We start from the raw sequence: 22560 nt of genomic DNA on the forward strand, positions 1-22560 counted from the left end.
GTGAATTTGTGTTGAGACTTAGTAATATCAGTTCTACTCTTGTTCTGTAATTAATAACAGCCCTGTTGTTCAATGCCTGTTTAAAAATTCAGACAAAGTCAAACACCGCGGCAGTCCGCTGAACGTTTAATGGTGTTTCAAATGGACGTCGGGATACCAGAAGTATATCCTTCTGGTATACGGTCTCTTATTTTTATATTGTTTTTCCTTTGTATGAATATGCATGCTCTTACTACTTTCTATTGTAAACCTGATTTCCCCCACTGTGGAATGATAAGGATCGGTTTATTCAGTTAAATTTAATTGAAATATACATTATTTATCCCATAGGAAAATTAAATTGTGCTGTAACTCATAGAATTTTCTTCATTATTGTTGTAGATGCTGATTCCACAACACATTTATAGAATACATACACTATTTTGCCGCAATAAACCTTGAAGCAGGTGAGCTCTATTTACTAATATGTTGATATCCTATAAAGGCAACTCTGGTTGGAAAGCATTATATTCAAAGGTGTCAAAGGGAGCTGAATCAATGTGCATGCCACACTTCTCAGATTTTTTATCTGTAAATAAAAAAGTTACAAAACGCCTACTTATGGCCCCTGATTTAAATGTGTATTTCTATTGTACGCATTTATTATTATTATTATTATTATTATTATTATTATTATTATTATTATTATTATTATTATTATTATTATTAAGATAGATCGTATCCCCGCCCATCTGAGCGGTTCGTGCATCATAAACTGTAACCAGAGCTCGGTTTCTTTTGAAGCCCACGCCCCTGCAGCTGACGGTCCATGCCCGCGCGCTCTGTCGGGACCGGGGATCCAGGAAGGCTCATTGGTCAGCGGGGACAGAGGGAGCCCGAAGCGCGTGAGGAACACACTGCGCTGAAGCTCGTTCCCAGAGAAAAGGTAAGCCTTTCAACCGCCGAACGACTATCATTTTCCCGCCTCAGAAAGTCACCCTAAGCTGCTGTAGTGTTTGTTGCCGATGGAGTACGTAGTTGAACGGCGTTACCGTTAGTTTTCTCCTCATACATGTAGTGTAAGGGGGGGAAACAGCGCAGAGAAAAGTGGCCGCCTGTCAGCCGCAGCAGGGGTCTCTCCTATATTTATCCTCAATGCTTTAAGGACTACTACTAGTTCCCAACTCCCGAACTTTTCAGTGATTTCACTCTGAATCGCCGCTTCTTTCCAACTTACTCAGCACTTTCTGTGATGTCATTTTTTGTAACCATGTATTCCACTTAGAAAAGAAGAAGAGAAAAAAAAGAAAGTACTCCTGCATTGCGGCTTGTTTTTTTCCACCTCACTAGCGAGACAGTACTTTTGTAACGCTGGAAGTCTGGGTGTGTTCCTAACCATGTCTGTTTTTGGATATCTGGATATCTGGGATTCAGAGAAGTTTCCTGTCAGGAAGGGACCCGGATATGACCTGGTCAGCTCAATTCAATGGCTGACTCATCCAACAGGACAGTGTTTTTCCTCTACTGCCTACCTGAAACAAGCTGCACAGTCTGCTCATTACACGACTGCACACACGTTCTGACTATTTACTGTTCCCGTTACTTCAGCTATGCTCCCCTTCACTCATGGGAAGTTATTAATTTGACATAACCTGAACATGCCTTTGTCATGTTTCAATAAGCCTACTGATGTTACATGGAAATCTGAGTAGGTCTGACTTAGTAACAGTAATAAATCAGAGCAATGATGTCCTTCAGACTGACATGAAAATAACTGCAGAGTTCTGATTGGTGGTGCAGCTTCCCAGCTGACCAATAACAGAGACTCAGGGAAGTTAGAATGCATCATTTTCTGTATTTTAACAACAAAGTTGAGTCCGAAGTAAATGGCTGCATGTTTAATGACATTAAATGTACAGGTAAGATATTTAGCTTTTTACATATAAAGCACCAAATCATAACAGAAAGTTATAGCTCAGGGCACTTTTAAAAATAAAAATGGTTCAGTTTAAATTCACGTGATCAATTAGTTGAGTCACACCAGCTCTCTTCACATTAAGCTAAACAAAGCGAAGATTGAAATTTAAGCAAATTAAATTGTAATTCTAATTAATCTGATTCAGCCCGCTGAAAAAAACAGTTTTAGGGCTTTATTCACATGTAACCACTATATGAATCTGTTCTAATCTGTCACGCAAAGATGGAATACAAATTAATAAAATCAGAATAAAGAATGAAAATGCTGGACAGCAAAGGCACCATTTAAACACTATATTAGGATATATTAGTGATTGATCTGAAACTTAGAGTTTGTTTGTTTAGTCTATGAAAATGTTGCCCCTCTGTTTCATATTTCACCCCCATGACTCATACTAAACCTTAAAAAGTTCCAGTTTCAAAACCACATAAATATTCTCTAATAGTGTTCTGAGGATAAAACGTTCCTCTAGTGGGATGCCAGACAAAGTTCTGTTTTAAACAGAGTTTTCTCCAGTTGCAGGGAACCAGCCGCTTCTCCAAGTGTCACTAAGTGGTTGGGTTCTGCTCCAGTGTGGAATGTCTCCATTACGGTCTGTTCCTCACTGTTGTGGCCGTAAATGTGGGCTGGAACGTGGAAACGTGGGCGGGCCGTGAGCGCTCCTGATCTGTGGTCGTTGCTCCGGTGATGCTTTTTGCAGCAACACTAAGCAATGGCAAACCTCGAACCTGTGGCTTTCATGGACTCAAATAAACCCAGATATTTCATTTTGTCTTCTAAAAATTCATTTCTGGCCCATACATAATGGAAACAATTGAGAATCCGAATATATCGTGATATGTTTTTCAGCCATATTGTCCAGCCCCAATTCCAAACAAAGAATAAAATGCACATTAAAATGCACATTATGACAAAGGTAGTTCTTATCTCCAGGGACCGTTTGGCATGAGGTAAGGTACAACCTGGTCACCAATGCATTACAGAGCATACAGGACAAATAATCATGCTCACACACTTACTTGTAAGAGCATTTTATAGAGGCCAATTAACCTAACAGCCATGTTTTTGGGCCGTGTGAGGAAGCCAGAGTAGAAGGAAAGAACCAGGCATACAGAGTGAAAACATGGCAATTCCATGCAGAAAGTCAAAACCTTCTTCCTGCAGGGCAACAGTGCTACCAACTGCACCAGCAGCCAGGGAGATCATATCACACATTTTTGCTGAGTGAAAATGTCACGCAAGATGACATCATAATAGACAATTATCGCACTGTGAGACAGTGGGACTCATAGTCACAGTAGACCAGGCCTAGCAGCCTGCAGCCAAAAGTTTGTTCTTATTTCTGTTTACTGAGCGTTAATCATACATTTTTATGAATGTCTTTCTATCTCATGGCCTCACATTCCAAAAATGTTGCCTCATTAAACTAGTGTGACGACAAACTAGTACTATTATGTCTTGTGCTTGTCGCAAGCAGTGACGTCTTCTTTTCCCCCAATCAATGGATTGTGTTGTGTGTGATGCTACTAGCTATGCTACCATTGTCCTTTGGACTTACAACAAAAGTACTGAATTTAGCAGAAGTTTTTAAATAAGCGTGCTAATGACCCAAAGCATGCACACATCATGGGGTTCTGGACTTTATAGAGTAAAACTGGGAGCTTAACAATATTTGTTGGTTAATTGGTTGGCCAGTTGGCTTGTTTCCAGTGCATCCGGAAAGTGGGTAAGATCAGTTACAGATAAATATGTGCTTTTTGAGGCAGGTAGACACCACATAGGTCATTTCCAATGACGTAAAATAATCACAGCTCAAAATTGGAATGATATCTGGAGAACTGGATACTTACACCAAAAAATGATCCCAGGACAATTCATCCCTTATTTCATGCTAATCTGATCAAAGCAAAAAAAAAAAAATCCAGTTAAAGACCCTGTAAAGTTTAACAAAATCTGCATGTCAACATTTGTGATGGTCGGACAGAAAAAGGTTTTCTACTGGCATCTCTTCCAACCAACTAGTTGAGATGTAGATATTTTATAGGGTGTTATGAAGACATGGAGACCTCAAGTAAGAGAGAAAAGCATTTTTTGTTACTTGTTAGATCAGAAGGTATTCATAAGATCCAGAGTAAATGTGTACTGGCTTTGAAGATACTACAACAATGTGTATCTTGATTGATGAGCAAATTGCTTCAAATCACTATGTAAAAAATTGTCCAAGCTTCATACTGGGAGGATGTTTGTATGAACCTGAATAATGTGAGGAAACTTGCAATGTAATTGTGGTGAGATAGCATCCTTGGCAAGCCAAACCTCCTCATGGCTATCTGCAGCAGGAGCTGTTAGACTTCCATGACCCATTACTGCGAGCCATCAGTGGACATTTGAGCACAAGCATCTTCGTAATAGCTTTTCTAAACCCCTGCTGTCATTGTGATGCTGGGATGGAAGAATCAATACTGGCTTTCTAAGAGAAATGCTAACTGATGTCTTTAGAGTAAGACCTCTGAGGTAGCCCTTATGCTTTAAGAAAGCTACTCGGCAGCTACAGCAAAAACATATAAATAATAATGGCTGTACCAGTCAAATAATGATTATTTCTATGACTTTTAAACTCTCAGACATGCACACACACACACACATAGTGTATTTTTCAGGCCTTTGCAGATTAAAAAAAAACTCTGCTTCTGAGATCTAATCCACTGGCAGGAGGAAACAGGATACATACAGCCGCAGCGCTTTCCCTGAAGTTGACCAGAGACTCAGTGCATCAGATGTGCACGTCGTGCTCACACTCTCAACAAAGTCTTATTTTAACAGCCTCTAAAGAGACAAATAGCTCTGAGGCCACAGTTTGTGTACACAAGCAAAGTGCTGATGTCTGGTTTCTGTCTATTTTCTCCATTATTGTGTTCCAGGTGCAAAGACTCTTTGCAAATAAGTAGGCTTCATAAGATATGGTGATAATAACTCATTACATCTTTCACTAGATCTCTAGGAAGAATTTTTACTTTTTCTATTGATGACAATGAGTTTGAAATGATTACATTAGCAATGTTCATGTGTATGAAGTCAATAGGTTTAACAAAAATGTAAATATCATTAGTAGGCATTAGTCGGTAAGAGAATTTTATGGCATTTGTTCTATTACTATAAAAATAAAAATAAAAATTTTATGGTGCATTATTGCACTTCTGCATTCCAACTACATTTGCTTGAGTAAAAGCCAATTATCAGATTAGAAATGTACCCCAGAAATGGGTTCCAGAAAAGAGGTTTGTGTGGATGCGTGGCTTACGTCCAAGTAAGGAGGAATTGTACAAGTGTTCTTCAGCCAGCTGTCTGGCAGAGCGCAGCTGCACATACTGAGCTCAATACCGGCAGCAAAAAATTGGGCCACTCTTGCACACTTTCCAGCATGTGATTAAGAAGATATTTGAACCATAGCAAGAGTAATATAATGTATCTGTTTATGTTGCCAACTGCCCCTAGTCATTGGCTTACCAGCCAGTCACACCTGCAGCCCATTTACCCACACCATATCCTAACCCTAACCCTAGTGCTGGACTCCTTGCTTTTTATGTATGGGGCAAATAGGTCACCAGATGATTTAATCAAAGTGGGACTTCACTTCCTCCTGCACCACCTCAACCACCCAGAATCCTGTTTGTGGACATCAGTTAGATCTTCAAACCACCAACCCTGAGATCCTCCACCAGAGGATATTCTTTTCCAACTTTTTTTCTCCCCTGTACACAAATGACTGCACCTCAGAGTTTTCAGCTATTAAACTCCTGATATTTGCAGATGACACCAATGTCATTGGTCTGATCAATGATAGACCAATGGTAATTGGTCTCAGTTGTCATTGACAGACCAATCAGTAGATACCAACACTGTCGACTGATCACTTCCGTTTTCGTGAAACTACCCTATCTTGGGACCTCAGATGATTCTCACACATCGACAGAACAAGGCCCAACAGACACTGGACTTCCTGCGGCAACTCCAGATGTGCAACCTTTCACAGGAACTGCTGGTTATCATCTACATGGCCATTTTTAGTTCATCCAGTACACATCCCTCAACATGTTGCTTGGCTCAGCCACAGAATGGAACAAGACCAGCCTGCAACAAACAATCAGGTCCGCAAAGGAGGTTAACAAGGCTGACCTTCCCTTTACCCAAGACTTGTACAGTAGCAGGGTCAGGAAAAGGGCAGCTAACATCTCTGTATAACCCACACATGCTTGATACAAACGGTTTAGATGTTTACCTTTGTCAGTTTTAGAGAGCGCTATTTGCACGCTAGTTTCTTCCCCCTGGCTGTCTCTGTGATACAACACGGCGAACACCTTACACAACTAAGGTGCTGTGAAACTAAGCATATTTCACTGTCACAACTTTCTTTCCTTTTTTGTTTTCCACTTTAAAAAATGTGACTGTATATACACAAGTACGTGCTGATCTACTGTATTTTCTCTAACATTTATATGCTGTGATCGCATGAAACTGAAGTCAAATTTTGTTTTGGCCCACATAATCTTGGCCAATAAAGCTAATTCTAATGAAGGGAAGCATTTGTTCCTTTTTTTGTCATTGAGGTAGAGTGAAATCTAATTCCTCATTTCCTCATTCCAACACCAATAGCTGTGAAATTACAAAATAAATAAATACATAAAATAGGTTTGAATTTTTGCATTTCAGATATTAGGTCTGTGTGGCTCAAGTTGTGGCATAGTGCTACTTTGGTATTTTGTTCTATAAAAACCCACTATTACTGTGTTACTACAATGAAAAGCATAATCTGTATTTGTAGATATATTTCTACAGTTAACATGAACTATTTCATGAGGAATCTCATTTGAAATCTAGTAAAACTACAAGCTGAATCCTGGGAGGTGCAGACCATCCCCCTATGGAGTATCATTAGGATTTCTCAAAGTCTTTCCACAACATTTCTCTTGGATTACGTTTGGGACTTTGATGGGATAGTGGATTTGTAAACATGAGCATTCTTTTGTGATCTCGCCAAATGTTACATGCCTTCCTGTTAAGAGGATTTTTGGTGGGTCGCCACCATTAGGGGAGTTAGCAAAAGTCTTGGATTTCCTTTATTTGTTTATTGCACTGTTTGTAACTTTTTACGTCCTGATGAGCATGACTAGATCCTATTTTAAGGTCAACAGTAATTCACATTTTTCTTTTGTCGTATTGCATTTCTGCTAACATAAGCAGTGAGGCCCACAGTTTGATACATTGCTGTTGTTTTCAGAGGACGGGCATGTAAGCTACAACAGTGAGGGAGACCTCCTGAAAGTTCTCACAGGGGGCGCTACTGATATTGATTTCAGAGGACAAAAGAACTCTCAGAATTCTTTTTTTTTCAGTAACCCTGATGTTCTTACGTACATAACTAAGTGAAACACGTTATAAAGATTGATGTTACTAATGTTCCTAGGTGGGTCAAGATAACAAATTTTTCTGGATGATAAATTGTCCCAGAAGTTATTGAGATTATATTGTTTTGAGACCATTTTCAAGTAATACAATGGTAATTTCATAATGATGAACATTTTGTCTAGTTCTAATGTGCTTTTAACACTGGGACTGGAAGACATTTTAAATATCAAAAATGAATAAACAATATAACAGAAACAATAAATGAAATTAATTGTGAGTCTGTAAAAAAAAACAAAAAAAACATGTCCTTCAAAATAAGGGTTATTTGAGACGTAAGAGCCAGACTGAAGGGCTTTGTCATCCAGTTTTTGGTAGAAAGAGAAAAATTATAAATCATTCAAATGGAAATTATTGAGCTTGTTTTAATTTATCATGCAGTTAATTGATTTATTGTGACAGTTGTAAATGTTACATCAGACCAATAAAAAAACAACAACACATTTCTAACACAGAAAAATCTGGTCAATACCTAAGTAAAAGTTTTCATTTTCAAAAGCTACTTGTAATCTGACAAACCAGCCTCATTGGAATAAGATTCTAATTTAGCAAATAAGACTATATTGGGATTTGAAGGTGGACTTTAAAAAGTCCACCTTCAAATAAACAGTTCATATATTCAAAAAGTTCATTTTTTTCCTGAAGGAACCCTGAACAACCTTGCAAGCTATTGTAACAATTAAATGATGCCAGTCTCGATCAATAACTTCTTTTAAAATGTAAAATGATCAACTTTTTCTTTGCTGTTTTCTTTCAGCAGGCATCATGATTCCTGTGATGGAATTCCGGCAGTTCTCTGAACAGCAGCCAGCGTTCAGAGTCCTGAAGCCATGGTGGGATGTGTTCACGGAGTACCTGTCTGTCGTCATGCTGATGATTGGTGTGTTTGGATGCACTCTGCAGGTCAGTTAACACGTATTCATGTTGCCTCAATGTAAAGGTAGAACAGTTTCTTTTTTTTTCTTCCATTCCAGCAAGAATGAATGAATTCCCAGATAAAACTATCAACTATTGGAACATAACTTCTCTGCCCTCTCCATTGGCACCAGCTCAAAAACACTGCTTGTGTTCTGCTCCAGTCTGGCCTGTGTACAGCAAGGGAAGCATTGAGCCCATCAGGGGTTTAGCTCTGGAAACATTTCCCCACCCTGCCTCTTTTAGTAAACAGAAGATTCCAAACCCCCGTGGCCTGGCCCTTGACTTCTCACTGTTTGGGATGAGGGACATTTCTTGGCTGCTATTAGTCACCATAGTGGAAATCCTGGAAATAGTACCAAGCTATTTGATGTAAATCTCCTAACAGGATATTTGTCTGATGGTGAGCAGCCATTGTCTTCCCTCTCCTTCCCCAACTGTTTGGATTCATTCGGAGGTTTTCCAAATTGAGTGGACAATTATTTGTACGGCCAAGTTTACTTTGTGGGTCGGAGCTGTATCAACATGCAGCTTTGCCTAATTACTTGTTATTACTATGCTTGTCAGTTAACTAACTCATTCAGACTTTGAAGTAGAAACACAGATTTTTTTTTAAAAAATGGTGCATTTAATGACAGCTTGTCAGATTTTGTCTGACTTGACATTTCATGGCAGTATTTCATGTTTTGTTTTTGTTTTTTATCTACTGCAATACTTTTTCTATTATGCTGCACAGACATCCCTGATTATCTGCATTTTAGAAGGCGAAGCAGAGTGCCCCATAGGCCCGCCTCTCCTTTTAAAAGCCTGCTACCAGTAATTTAAAGTGCCTATTTCCTGCTATTAGCATTGCAGTCCAACATCTGTTTTTTATTACTTGAACCTGAAGTAAACACCACAGACTTTTGTTCTGTTTACTGATGCTAGCAACCATTCGGTACAGCACTTGAGAAACCATGTTAAAGTGATAAACTACCCGACACGGGTAACTAGGCGCTAATGCATGTTCAATGCTTTGCAAAGGTACTTTTACACTTTGACCTTTTCCACATTTTGTCACGTTACACTCATTTAATTCTAAAGGTTAAGTTAGGTTTTACTGTATTAATCCAGAGGGAGTTATGTGGTAGTCTGTAGCACACATGCATACGTAACCATGCAATGACATGCTAAACTAAAATGCATTAAAACATAACGAAATGCTGCAAAAATGAATAAAAGCTACAACAAAGACAATACAGGGAAACAAGTGACAACATAGGAACATGTGTTTAGTATTAACCAGTGCTATTCACTTTTAACACATGACCCACTAATAGGGCTTCTGGTAACATGACATATCAAATTCTATATAAATTATGAAATGCCAAACAAAACAAGAGACAAATAAACTTCTTATTTTGTCCCTTTCTGACAATAAATTAGTTTAAACCTTTCTTGTTTTTAGAACATCTAGAATTAAAATAAATTCAATTTAATATATATAGTAAGTATAAATAAATATTTGAAGAGGATTTATTTAGATAATTTTTGCTTTCTTTAATTTTGAAGTTGACATACATGTCCTTAGTATTTGATCTATTCAGATCTGCCCAAACATTTTCCGCTAAACTGGGCTTTATTATAGCGAGTGCAAAACGTCGACTGTTTCTTCCATAAGTCACTTTGTAATAGAAGTGGGTAAAATATCTATTCCTCAATGCATTGCAAATGATTTTTTTGCAATTTAATATCAATTCAGAAAGCCATACGAACTGATTAGATTCCCTGGTCAGTGAGTGAGCAACACATTTGAGAGCCATGCTCACTGTCCACAGACATTTGAGATTTCACGGTTGAGCATACAGTCTCCTACAGTACCCACTATTTCTGCCAGTGGGATGAAGAAGGGGACTGGATAGTTACAAGCTTAACAAGCTAGTGTAGCACCTAGCACCATTTCCTCTCCACCAGGCAGCCATTGCACATCTGTTAGTGCGGCGCAGAGTGTCTGTTCACGATTGCCCACTCTGTAAAGCACACTGTTTCAGCTTGGTTTCACATATAAAACACCTGGATGTGAATTTATCATCGTCTTCTTCTTCTTGAGTTTACTGGCGGTTGGCAAACAGCTAATATGTGTGCATTACCACCATCAACTGGTGAGGAGTGTGGCTCAGAATGGCAATATTGTTCAAATATGCCTAAAATGATTCAAAAACGATGTGAATTATCTCAGTTTCCACAAGGAGAATTATTCACGTTTACATGCACTTTACTTCAACTCTTAACACAGTACTTTCATGTTTTAACTGTTGGTAGCAGAACTATTACTGTAATAACAAACACTTTTAGTTTTATTTATATATTTTGTGTATGTTTTTAAGCGCTTACATGTACCCCGTTCTCTTACATCTTGTTGCAGGTAATGCAAGACAAAATCATATGCCTTCCTCACAAAGTATCATCTGGCTCAGAGAACATTTGTGAAGTGAACAGGAGCATCTTCCTACATTTGCAGTCCAATTTCTCAAATGGAGAAATGAGAGGGGTGAAAAATAATCTGGATCTTCAGCAGTACAGTTTTATCAATCAGATGTGTTATGAGAAGGCTCTACATTGGTATGCCAAGTACTTTCCGTATTTGGTTCTCATCCACACACTGGTTTTCATGGTGTGTAGCAATTTCTGGTTTAAATTCCCTGGCTCAAGTTCAAAAATAGAGCATTTCATCTCAATGCTCAGCAAGTGCTTTGACTCCCCATGGACCACACGGGCATTGTCTGAGGTGTCCGGAGAGAATCCAGAGGAAAAAGACCAGAAAAAGAGCGGAACATCTAGGTCCACTACTCCATTGTCTCCTGAAGAAAGCAGTCTGGAGAAGACGCAGTCCCTCAGGTCTATTCCGGAAAAGATTGTGGTGGACAAGCCGTCAGCAAGTGTCCTTGATAAAAAAGAGGGGGAGCAAGCCAAGGCTCTTTTTGAAAAGGTAAAGAAGTTTCGACTACACGTGGAAGAGGGAGATATTCTTTACCTTATGTATGTTCGTCAGACTGTGTTTAAGGTCCTGAAATTTCTTGTGATCATTGCCTACAACAGCTTTCTAGTAAATAAAGTGCATAACAGAGTTTGTTGTGAAGTCAAGGAAATTCAAGACGTTACAGGATATACGGTGTTTGAATGTAATCACACCATGGCTCATCTGTTTTCCAAGCTGTCTTACTGTTACCTGTTTTTGGTGGCTATCTATGGATTAACAAGCCTCTACACTTCCTATTGGCTGTTTTACCGCTCACTTAAAGAGTATTCCTTTGAGTATGTGCGTCACGAAACCGGCATCAGTGACATCCCAGATGTTAAAAACGACTTTGCTTTCATGTTGCACATGATTGATCAGTATGACCCGCTGTATTCCAAGAGGTTTGCTGTTTTCCTCTCAGAAGTCAGTGAGAACAAGCTGAAACAGCTCAATCTGAACCATGAGTGGACCCCAGATAAATTGCGTCAGAGACTCCAGACAAACCAAAACAATAGACTTGAACTTCAGCTCTTCATGCTCCCTGGTTTACCCGATACCGTCTTTGAGTTGACGGAGCTGCAGTCACTCAAGCTTGAGATCATCAACAATGTCACCATCCCTGCATCAGTCTCTCAGCTGGAAGACCTCCAGGAGCTGTCTCTCTATCAGTGCTCTTTGAAGCTGCACACAACTGCTACTTCTTTCCTGAAAGAGAACCTGAAAGTGCTTCGTGTCAAGTTTGACGACAATAAGGAACTTCCGAATTGGATGTACGTTCTGCGGAACCTAGAAGAGCTCTACTTGTCCGGATCCCTCGGTCCTGATGCTTCAAAGAATATCGTTCTTGAGTCTCTTCGTGAGCTTAAGTGTCTGAAAACTCTCTATCTTAAGAGCAATTTGACCAAAATCCCACAGTCAATCGTGGACGTGTCAAGTCATCTGCAGAGGCTGTACTTGCACAATGATGGAACAAAGCTTGTAATGCTCAACAATCTGAAAAAGATGACGAGCCTGATTGAGTTGGAGCTTGTGCGTTGTGATCTTGAACGCATTCCACATGCAATCTTCAGCCTGACAAGCCTACAGGAACTTGACCTGAAAGAAAACAACCTTCGCTCCATTGAGGAGATTGTCAGCTTCCAGCATCTCCGAAAGCTCATTTGTCTCAAGCTGTGGCACAACGGCATCATGTACATCCCAGAGCATATCAAAAAGCTCAGCAGCCTGGAGCGTCTTTACTTCAGCCACAACAAGATTGAAATCTTACCCTCACATCTATTCTTGTGCAACAAGCTGCGCTACCTTGATGTATCCCACAATGACATCCGATTCATCCCTCCCGAAATCGGAGTACTTCAGAGTCTGCAGTACTTCTCCGTCACATGTAACAAACTTGAAAACCTTCCAGATGAACTGTTCTTTTGCAAAAAGCTCAAAACAGTAAAGCTGGGCAAGAACTCACTGTCCATCCTCTCACCAAAGATTTCTTACCTCACTCTGCTGACTCACTTGGAGCTCAAAGGCAACCACTTTGAGTTCCTGCCACAAGAGCTGGGTTGCTGTAGTGCTTTGAAGCGTAGTGGCCTTATAGTGGAAGAGACACTGTTTGAGACTCTGCCTTCAGATGTAAGGGACCAAATGAAGGCTGAGTGAGGTGCCTTTCTATAGCCCCAGTGCCTGTTGTTTGCTCTATCAATTCAGAGCATTTGTTTTATATGAAACCATCCTAAACCCTAACTATTACACTACTTGTAAGGAACATATATTGCCGTATTAGTGTGGCAGCTACAGGGATTTTTCAGCCACCTGACATGGAAATAAGGGAAAAATAAATGTACTTCTTTTGCTGCAGTGGGAAATGTATGAATAATGTTGCTGTACATTGAACATTGATTAGTCACTAAAAGGGCTTGTGGTTTGCAGGTCAAGCAAACCCTCTAGTGTCTTATACTTGTGTTATTCCGATATTTATCTTCTGATTTGTGTCATTGACTGAATTATGTTGTTCTGCTATTGTCATGTCCACATATAGTTTTTGATAAGGAAATGTAAATCTAAAATGAAGAAATAATTTACTGCAAATGGAGTAAATGGAAGCTAGAAGTCCACAGTCCTTCAACTATTTTGTAACTTTTGGAAAATGATTGTGTTCAATTTAAGTATTTTTCAGCGCTGGATAAGTATGGAAAAAGAAAGTTGATGAAAACAAATATTTTAAGACATTTTCTTTGTGCCATGTTCTAGATGATAAATATCCAAACCATTTTATTGTTAAATTTTAAGTAAAAGATGCACATCCATCAACCTATACGTTTGTCTATTTATTCAAAAAACCATTCATGCACCCATCAGTCTCTTCATTAGTTTTTCAACCCATTCATTCCTTTAACCATGCATAAACCCATCAGTTATAATATTCTTTCATAGACTCATTATTCTATCAATAATGATACTTTGAACTGCATATTCGTCAACCTACATGTCCGTCCATTCATTCATCTACCTATCAGTCAGGTCCGTCTGCCCTCTATTGACCTTCAGTTTGTCCATCTGTTGGATTGTCCATTTATCAGTCTATTACTCTATCTGTCTGTCCATATAATCATTTCTACATATTCATCTTGCTGTCCATACGTTCATCTATCTGTCCATTCACTGACCCTTAAATACATCCAACTTTCTCTCTGTCCATCAAACCATCCATCCATGAGTCAGTCTGTCCATTCATGGAAAAAAAACAAAACCTTTGGAAATATTGCAAATTTGAATTAAAGATCTACAAGAGCCCTGGCAGCCTTACACCTTCATATGTATGCAATATCCCAACCCCATTTCCAGAATGTTTTGCTAATAAAAACCTACATTTAACTTTTGTTAAATTGATCATATCAGCTACTAATACTGAATAACCACAGGACTTAAAGGTCACATGAATTTGTACAAAACATTAATTAATGATTAGATAAAGTCTTTATTTATAATACTTACACTTACACTTGCTTAGTGATCTGTTGACTGCATAACTTTCCAAAACAGTCTTAACTCTACGTTGTATAGATATTTACCTTTTGCCTTCACCCTCTGAGTTTTTCCACTAGGTTTTTTTGGACTGATTTGCTGGCATCCATTTCTAAATGTATTTATGTTTTCTATTGTGAATAGAAAAAAAGGAGATGATTAATAAAGGTTAAAGTGAATTCCTTTGCTGTTGTCTCTGTTACAGCAAGACTAAAACGGCTTGATATTAAGATAATCCCATTTTAGGTCATTGTTGCTTTTCTGGAAATGGGGTTGGTCTATTACACATCTTTCAAGAGACTTATTTCACACTGAAGTAAAGCAAAGAAAATGGCAGAAACTAGTCAGGACTTGGCTTCCCTTTTCTGCAATGTAGAAATTTGTCATTTAAAGTGCATTAAACTTGGCAAATTACACTGATGTCTTATTTTGTCTTCCTTGTTTTGTAAATATGCACTAGTTTCTACAAAACTACTGTAAAACAATAATGCAAATTAAAATATCACAAGAGCAAAATTATATCGGCTCAGTTCAAATAGTAAAACCCACTCATCCAGTTTCATTAAAGTGACGTTTTCAGCTTTATTTCTGTTCATTTTGATGCTCATGGCTTACAGCTAATGAAAACCTCTAATGTAATTTCTTTGTATATTTTAATAAATATAAATATTGCAGTTATCCATGTAACTTGAAAGTACTTGTGCAAACGTTTTTCTTCCACTAAACATTCAAATATGCTTACGCTGTAACTGTGAGGTTTTCCATGTTATCGCAATAACATAGCTGTTCTGTGTAAAAAACACAAAACATTTTTTTTTATCGGTCAGGTTGGTTTGGTTGGTTTTGGTTTTTATTTGCGGTGTCATTTTGGGTCATTAAATTTATGAATATCCTCAAAGGACGGGTTGTGGCAGAACCCGTCCTTGCATTGATAAAAGCCATTAGCAAACTGTTAAAATCTTAATAGATAACCGTTTCTGTATTCATGAAATAGATGATATTGAGCATCTTTTCGCACTGACGCAATTTGGCACTATACAGATAAAAACTGTTTTATGAAAGTTGTTTTTTTTTTTCATGTGGCCCTCTAGGTTCTAGAGAAAAGCTGTGACGGGCCCATTTGGCCCCTGGGCCTTGAATTGAACACTTTTAACCTGAAAGTAACAGAAAATACAGTATATGCCTCTGTGTGAAATACGAAGTTTCCTTTGTGAATTGAATTGATAAATGAGTTCATTCATTCACTCTTTGATTGAGATCTGTATAATCTTCTGTTTATGGACCCATTTGTTTTTGAGATCTTAGCGAATTTTGTGTGTGAAAGGCATAGAAGAAAAATGTAGTTGGTTTGGAAAAAAGGATGAATGGCAAAGATTTGTGCACATGAAGAATGACAAGAACATATCATTTTTCCTTTAGGTATTTAAAAAGTGACATTTTTACTACCTTATTGTCACAGCATGTCTCTAAAGGAACACAGTTATGTGATGAGTTAATGATCTGGGGATTTTACTTTAAATTCAGCGTTGACAATTTGCCGACGGTCCCTAGCGTCAGTAGGCTATCTCTATCTTTACTGTCAATCGGAGCGGCGTTTCCACAGCACTGCGCGCTGTAGGGTTAACTGCATTTAACTGCACTTTCTGCGCCACCATGTGAGATTTGCGGCCCTGACGGATCGAGCTGCGGGTCATCGGTGAGTTCGAAAAGGACGCGTCCAGCCGGGTCCACCTCCAGCAGCCGGTGCTGCGTCTACTGCAGAGGACCCGACCATCTGCGGCGGAGCGGGGGAAGTCTGCTAATCCGCTTAATGCCGCACCGCACACAGGGGGCCCTGCTGCTGGAAACAATGTGAAGAAAGGACGACTTCCTGGGCTCGGCGAGGAATGAGATGTAAAATGGGGCGTTGTTCGGATCAGCTGGAGTCCAAATAGCGGAATCAGTCCGCCTGAAGGTGAGTAACCTGCCTGGAACTGGAGGTCCTGCCTGATCTCTGTTGATCAATGTCTATTTATGGCTCTGCAGCGGCAGAGAGAGAGAGATGGGGCTGTTTATTACACAGGGTAAACACTTACATTTAGAAATCAGATGCATTGATTATGTGAGCAGCGTGTTGTTATAATGAGAGCTCCTCCTCCTTTCCTGCGTCCATGGATGCGCCTTCCTGATGGAGCCGGTCTCAGCCTGCTCTGCTGCCGCTGTGATAAATACTGACCTTGATGTGTTGCAGGATAAACAACCGCACAGGTTTTATGGCTTCCTAAATTCTAATCAGTGTTTTCTTATTCTTCTGCATTTTAGCTACAGTGAGGCAGCAGCATCCTCACTTGGCCTCCACCTTTGGGTTTGTTGGGTTGAGGATTTACCGACCCATTCAATAAATTACAATATTATCGAAAAGTCCATTTATTTCAGGAACTTTATCATAAAGTGAAACACATTATATAGATTGATTAAACACAGAAAACCTTTATTTATGTTAATCATAATTTTTCACTCAGTTAATAAACATTTAAAATTACAATATTACATCAGACCAATAAAAAAAACAAACTATTTTTAATACAGAAATGTGGGCTTAATGAAAAGTATGTTTAAAACCTCTTTAAAGGTTTTCATCTTTAAAAGGTATATATTATTCTGATATACCGGTCTCATCAAAATGCATATTCTAATTTTTGGAATATCACAGATCTACATGCGGTATTAATGGCAGAGCCGGCCCAAGCAATAAGAGAACAAAGCTCCTCCTTCAGAACCCACAAAGATCGCTTACATTCTTGTACAGAAGAAAATATTGCAAAACTCCAAACCTTTCATTTTAAGTTGCTTAGAATATTTTTTATGTAGAATTTTATATAACTAAAATGCTCAAAGAATAAGCTTTGCATAATTCCTGCTTTTTAAGCAATTTAAACATATGTTTGAGGTATTGCTGGCTTAGAAGGCAGTGGTAGCAATGCATCATGCTGAGAGGTTTGGATGTTTCAACAGAACTATGAGTCAAAATACACATTAAAACATAAAAAGTAGTTTTGGAATTCATAAAGCAGATTAACATTGACCTTTTGGAACGATGTGACCGGTACCAGGAAATCAACTCCATCAATAAAAATCCAGGGTCCAGCCAGAATAATGCTGGGAACTTTCTCATGACAACAAAACAGTTTGTCTGGAATCAGCAAAAGTCAACAACATACAGCAGAGGTGTATGTACATATTTGAGCTGTATACTGTATCATAAATGCACTCTGAAATAGGGACACTAGAAGTGAGGTGATATTTATACTGTTAACAGTATGTAAACATTTGACCAGAATTCAGTGAAATGCACAGATGGAGATTCAGATATAACAGTAAAATATTGAGTTTGTGGCTCATACTAACACCCCTCTGCCATGTGCTGCTCATCTCCAAATGAGGCGTCCTCTTTAAATTCTGTCTTCTTCAGGCCTTCTGAGAGTTAAAGGAAAGTCTAACTTTCTCTCCTGATCTCACAGTCAGATCTCACTGCAAAAGTATCATTAGATATCAGCCAGTGCAGTGCAGTGTGTAATTAGTCCTATAAAACGTGCCTATTTTAATATTCTCATTCATATAAGCCGTAATTATCTTGGTGATTAAATTGAAGACTGATCTTGACTTAATCCGCTATCCCATAAACAAAGTTGTTTTTACTCAGTCGCTGTTCCAAGTGCTAGCTCTTGGTGGTAAACATGGGAGAGGCTGCCACAACCTGTGATTAGGGGGAAAAAAAAGCTGCAAGCAGCTCACATGGTACTTGTGTCAAAGCCTATATAAAAAATACAAGGCAGCTGTGATATTCAGTCCTTTTTTTAGGTTCCTAATTAGGCTGGTGTTACCATTCAGCTAGCAAGTATCCAGCCTGAATAATCCTGTTTTCTTACCCTTTCCTTCGAGTCAAGTTAACGTGCACTGCTTCTTTTTGCAGGAATGTTCACCCTCACAGAAGTAGCTTCTCTTAATGACATCCAGCCAACCTATCGGATTCTGAAACCATGGTGGGATGTCTTTATGGATTATCTTGGTATCGTCATGCTGATGTTGGCCATATTTTCTGGAACCATGCAGCTGACAAAGGACCAGGTTGTTTGCCTTCCCATCTTGGAGCAAGCGCAAGATGGGTCAGGGGGCTTCTTGGAAACCCACACACCTGAGCCGAGTGATGGTTTCTGGAACAAGGAGAATGCAATCGGGGAGCAAGCTGCACCTTTAATGTCAAAACGACCTCCAAAAGGCATTGTACCTTCAAATCCCTTCCCACAGTCGTCTGCATTCATGCAGCCACCGCCTAAAGGGGTCCGAACCAAACTGGATTTTCAGCAGTATGTTTTTGTCAACCAAATGTGCTACCATGTTGCCCTTCCTTGGTACTCTAAATATTTCCCTTACCTTGCTTTAATTCATACTATTGTATTGATGGTCAGCAGCAACTTCTGGTTCAAATACCCAAAGACAAGTTCAAAAGTTGAACATTTTGTTTCCATACTTGGAAAATGCTTTGAGTCACCTTGGACTACCAAAGCCCTATCCGAGACTGCGTGCGAGGACTCTGAGGAGAATAAGCAGAGGCTGGCTGGTGCTTCCACCCTCCTGAAACATCTGTCCACCAGCAGCGAGGAGGGCAGTCCAAACCAGTCAGCCCCAGCAGGAAACAAATCAGGAGTTGCCTTTTCTGCCGAAAAGCTTGTGAGTGAGGTTCCTTCCATGACCATTCTAGACAAGAAAGACGGTGAGCAGGCCAAAGCCCTGTTTGAGAAGGTCCGGAAATTCCGTGCACACGTTGAAGACAGTGATTTGATATACAGACTGTATGCCATTCAGACTGTCATCAAAACTGTGAAATTTATTTTGATCCTGTGCTACACAATGACATTTGTGGCATCGATTGACTTTGACCATGTGTGCGAACCGGAAATAAAGCATTTGACGGGATATTCCAAGTTTCAGTGCACCCATAACATGGCTTTTATGTTAAAGAAACTCCTTGTCTGTTACATTGCACTCATATGTGTTTATGGCATTATCTGCATTTACACACTGTTTTGGCTCTTTCGCCGACCTCTGAAAGAGTATTCCTTTGAGAAGGTCAGAGAGGAGAGCAGTTTCAGTGATATCCCTGATGTTAAGAACGACTTTGCATTCCTCCTCCACATGGTTGATCAGTATGACTTGTTGTACTCGAAGCGCTTCGGTGTTTTTCTGTCTGAGGTGAGTGAGAACAAACTGAGAGAGATTAGCCTTAACCATGAGTGGACTTTTGAGAAGTTACGGCAGCATTTGACCCGCAATCCTCAAGATAAACTGGAGCTTCATCTTTTCATGCTGTCCGGTGTCCCCGATGCTGTGTTTGATCTTGCGGACTTAGAAATCTTGAAATTAGAATTAATTCCAGAGGCCAAGATCACAGCTAAGATCTCACAAATGATCAACCTTCAGGAGTTGCATTTTTACCACTGTCCGGCCAAAGTTGAGCAGACGGCTTTTATTTTCCTCTGTGATCACCTCCGGTGCCTTCATGTCAAGTTCACAGATGTTGCTGAGATTCCTAGCTGGGTGTACTTGTTGAAGAATTTACGGGAGCTGTATTTAGTTGGCAACCTGAACTCTGAAAACAACAAACTGATCGGACTCGAGTCTTTGCGAGATCTCCGGCACCTGAAGATTTTGCATCTTAAAAGCAATCTGACAAAGATCCCGACAAACATTACGGACCTTTCTCCACACCTGGTTAGATTAGTCATTCACAATGATGGCACAAAGCTCTTAGTGCTGAATACTTTAAAGAAAATGATTAATCTTGCAGAGCTCGAGTTGCATAACTGTGAGCTGGAGCGCATACCCCATGCCATCTTCAGTCTGAACAACCTTCAGGAACTTGATCTAAAATCGAACAACATCCGCACTATTGAAGAGGTCATCAGCTTCCAGCACCTCAAAAGACTAACTTGTCTCAAACTGTGGTACAACAAAATCATCAGTATTCCACTGTCAATTAGTCATGTGAAAAACCTGGAGTCTCTCTATCTGTCACACAACAAACTAGAGTCTCTGCCCTCGCCGTTGTTCACTCTCCTCAAGTTAAGGTACCTCGACCTTAGTCATAATTCCGTGGCGGTAATCCCACCGGAGGTTGGCTTCCTGCAAAACCTCCAACATTTTGCCATTACAGGAAACAAAGTCGAGGTAGTCCCCAAGCAGCTGTTCAAGTGCGTCAAGTTAAGGACATTATGTCTCGGCCACAACTGCATCACCTCCATCCCAGAGAAAATTGGCCACCTCTCACAGCTCACGCACCTGGAATTGAAGGGAAACTGCCTGGATCGTCTACCGGTTCAGCTAGGTCACTGCAGCCTCCTCAACAGGAGCTGTCTGCTCGTAGAGGACCATCTCTTTGACTCCCTGCCTATTGAAGTCAAAGAGAGCATAAATCAGGAAGCTAGTGTTTCCTTTCCAAATGGGTGTAAATGTTTAATGGAAGGGCGGTAATTTAGTGAAATTTTATGTCTTTTTTCCTGTTGTTTCCAGCACACAAAAGAAATTGTAGTTTAACCTTGAGCGCACACAACAGATTAGCATAGCCCAAAGCCTGTAAGTGTGGTGTTATGAAGATAATTTAGTGAAAGCCCTAACAGTATTATGGCCTGCCTCATGTTTGGATATAATCTTCTTCTATTTTTGTGTCTGGATCATGTGAAAACATATTGAGAATTGAAACACGTCTTTCCTAATCTTTTGCATGCCAGCATATGCTTTGTGAATTTAGGGAACTTTATAACCACAACACAAATCCCTTAAAATCACTTGGTTTTAATTTACATTTTTGGTAGATTAGCTAGTTTCCCTAAGGCATTTTTTTGGCAGTATTTTTCAAAATGTACCAGTGCACTAAATTTCAGTGAGTACCACATTTTGGTCAGTAAAAAAAATTGACCTAGGGGTTTTCCTCTGCCCATGTACTGTATTCCACCTAAGCTTTGCTAACTTGCTAACAGTAGCTTTCTGGTTAACATACCTCAATCTTCTGATGTACATCCCTACAAAAATGACCCGTCTTCCCAATATGTCATAAAGATTTAATATATATATATATATATATATATATATATATATATATATATATATATATATATATATATATATATATTTTTTTTTTTCTTTAGTTCAATTTGTGATTATTTTTTAACAGACCTCTCCCATGTCTGTTAAAAAAACAGTGGACTTAAAAGTATAAGTACACTTACTTACACTTTTAAGTGTAAGTGTATACTTACTTACACTTACTTTAACACTTACTTTCAAGTACGTGCTTTAAGTGTTAAAGCACTTACTTTCACTTTTAAGGAAAACATTATTTTTTTCTTTTGGCAATTTTCATGAACAAACTTTTTACATTGCATTACTTATAACTGGCTATTCTAAAAGTAATGTGAGATAAAACCAAGACTTTACAGATGGTTCAAGAGAACACTATTAACCAGCCTACCTTCTTTGTTAGATATTGCCGACCGATCATTCACTCTATCCTTTATGTACATGTTTAACTACAACACCAAGGAGCACAAGCAAAAAGTACTTTCTCATTAAATACGTTTTCCACTTTGTGTTTTGTAGGATTCATTAATAACTTCAGTTTAACTATTTCAGTCTCATAATTTTGATTTTATTTTTATTTAATGTCTCCTGCTACAATGATGTGTTTTATTAATAGCCTGTTTGCTTTTTTTTGTCAAGTAATTTTTAGTGTAAAACATTTTTTACTGTCTGTTCTGAGGATTATATAATGTTAGAATTTTTCTGCTGCACTTTGCCTGGTTTTAGATCTTGCTACACAAATAAACAGATTCCTATTCTCTACAATTGCCATTATTAAAATGCTGTTAATACATCAGTGTTTCTATTCAAATTGTGTTATTTTCATCCCAAAACTTGTCTTTTTGTTGGAAATCATTAGCATAGTTTAAATTAATCATTTCTTAAACTTAAACATGTAATTATTCCCTGTTAGCAAAGGATACAGAGTGGAAGTGATCAAATGTTCCTTCCTGTGTACTACAGACTGTGTGGGAGATTGAGGAAATACATGAATAATGAAAACTGCACAAAATCTGCTTTAAAAAATTACCAAAAATATATTCGCCATTTCATTTTGTAGAAATGTATCTACAGAATGAGTGTGTTTCTTGTA

The 22560-nt window shown here is 38.9% G+C and overlaps 2 protein-coding genes across 2 annotated transcripts; both read left to right on the plus strand.

Moving 5' to 3' along the window:
• The first annotated feature begins 783 nt into the window (after positions 1-783).
• Positions 784-14767, plus strand: lrrc8c (leucine rich repeat containing 8 VRAC subunit C). The gene is made up of 3 exons (XM_032572495.1): positions 784-925; positions 8178-8323; positions 10740-14767. The coding sequence occupies exons 2-3, from the start codon at positions 8186-8188 to the stop codon at positions 12984-12986; spliced, it is 2385 nt and encodes a 794-aa protein (XP_032428386.1). The 5' UTR covers positions 784-925; positions 8178-8185; the 3' UTR covers positions 12987-14767.
• A 157-nt stretch (positions 14768-14924) lies between these two features.
• lrrc8db (leucine rich repeat containing 8 VRAC subunit Db) lies at positions 14925-21486 on the plus strand. Its single transcript, XM_032572494.1, has 2 exons — positions 14925-16305; positions 18304-21486. The coding sequence occupies exon 2, from the start codon at positions 18306-18308 to the stop codon at positions 20859-20861; it is 2556 nt and encodes an 851-aa protein (XP_032428385.1). The 5' UTR covers positions 14925-16305; positions 18304-18305; the 3' UTR covers positions 20862-21486.
• The last annotated feature ends 1074 nt before the right edge of the window (positions 21487-22560 follow it).

Source organism: Xiphophorus hellerii, chromosome 9 (assembly GCF_003331165.1).
Source record: "Xiphophorus hellerii strain 12219 chromosome 9, Xiphophorus_hellerii-4.1, whole genome shotgun sequence".
Classification (NCBI taxonomy): Eukaryota; Metazoa; Chordata; class Actinopteri; order Cyprinodontiformes; family Poeciliidae; genus Xiphophorus; species Xiphophorus hellerii.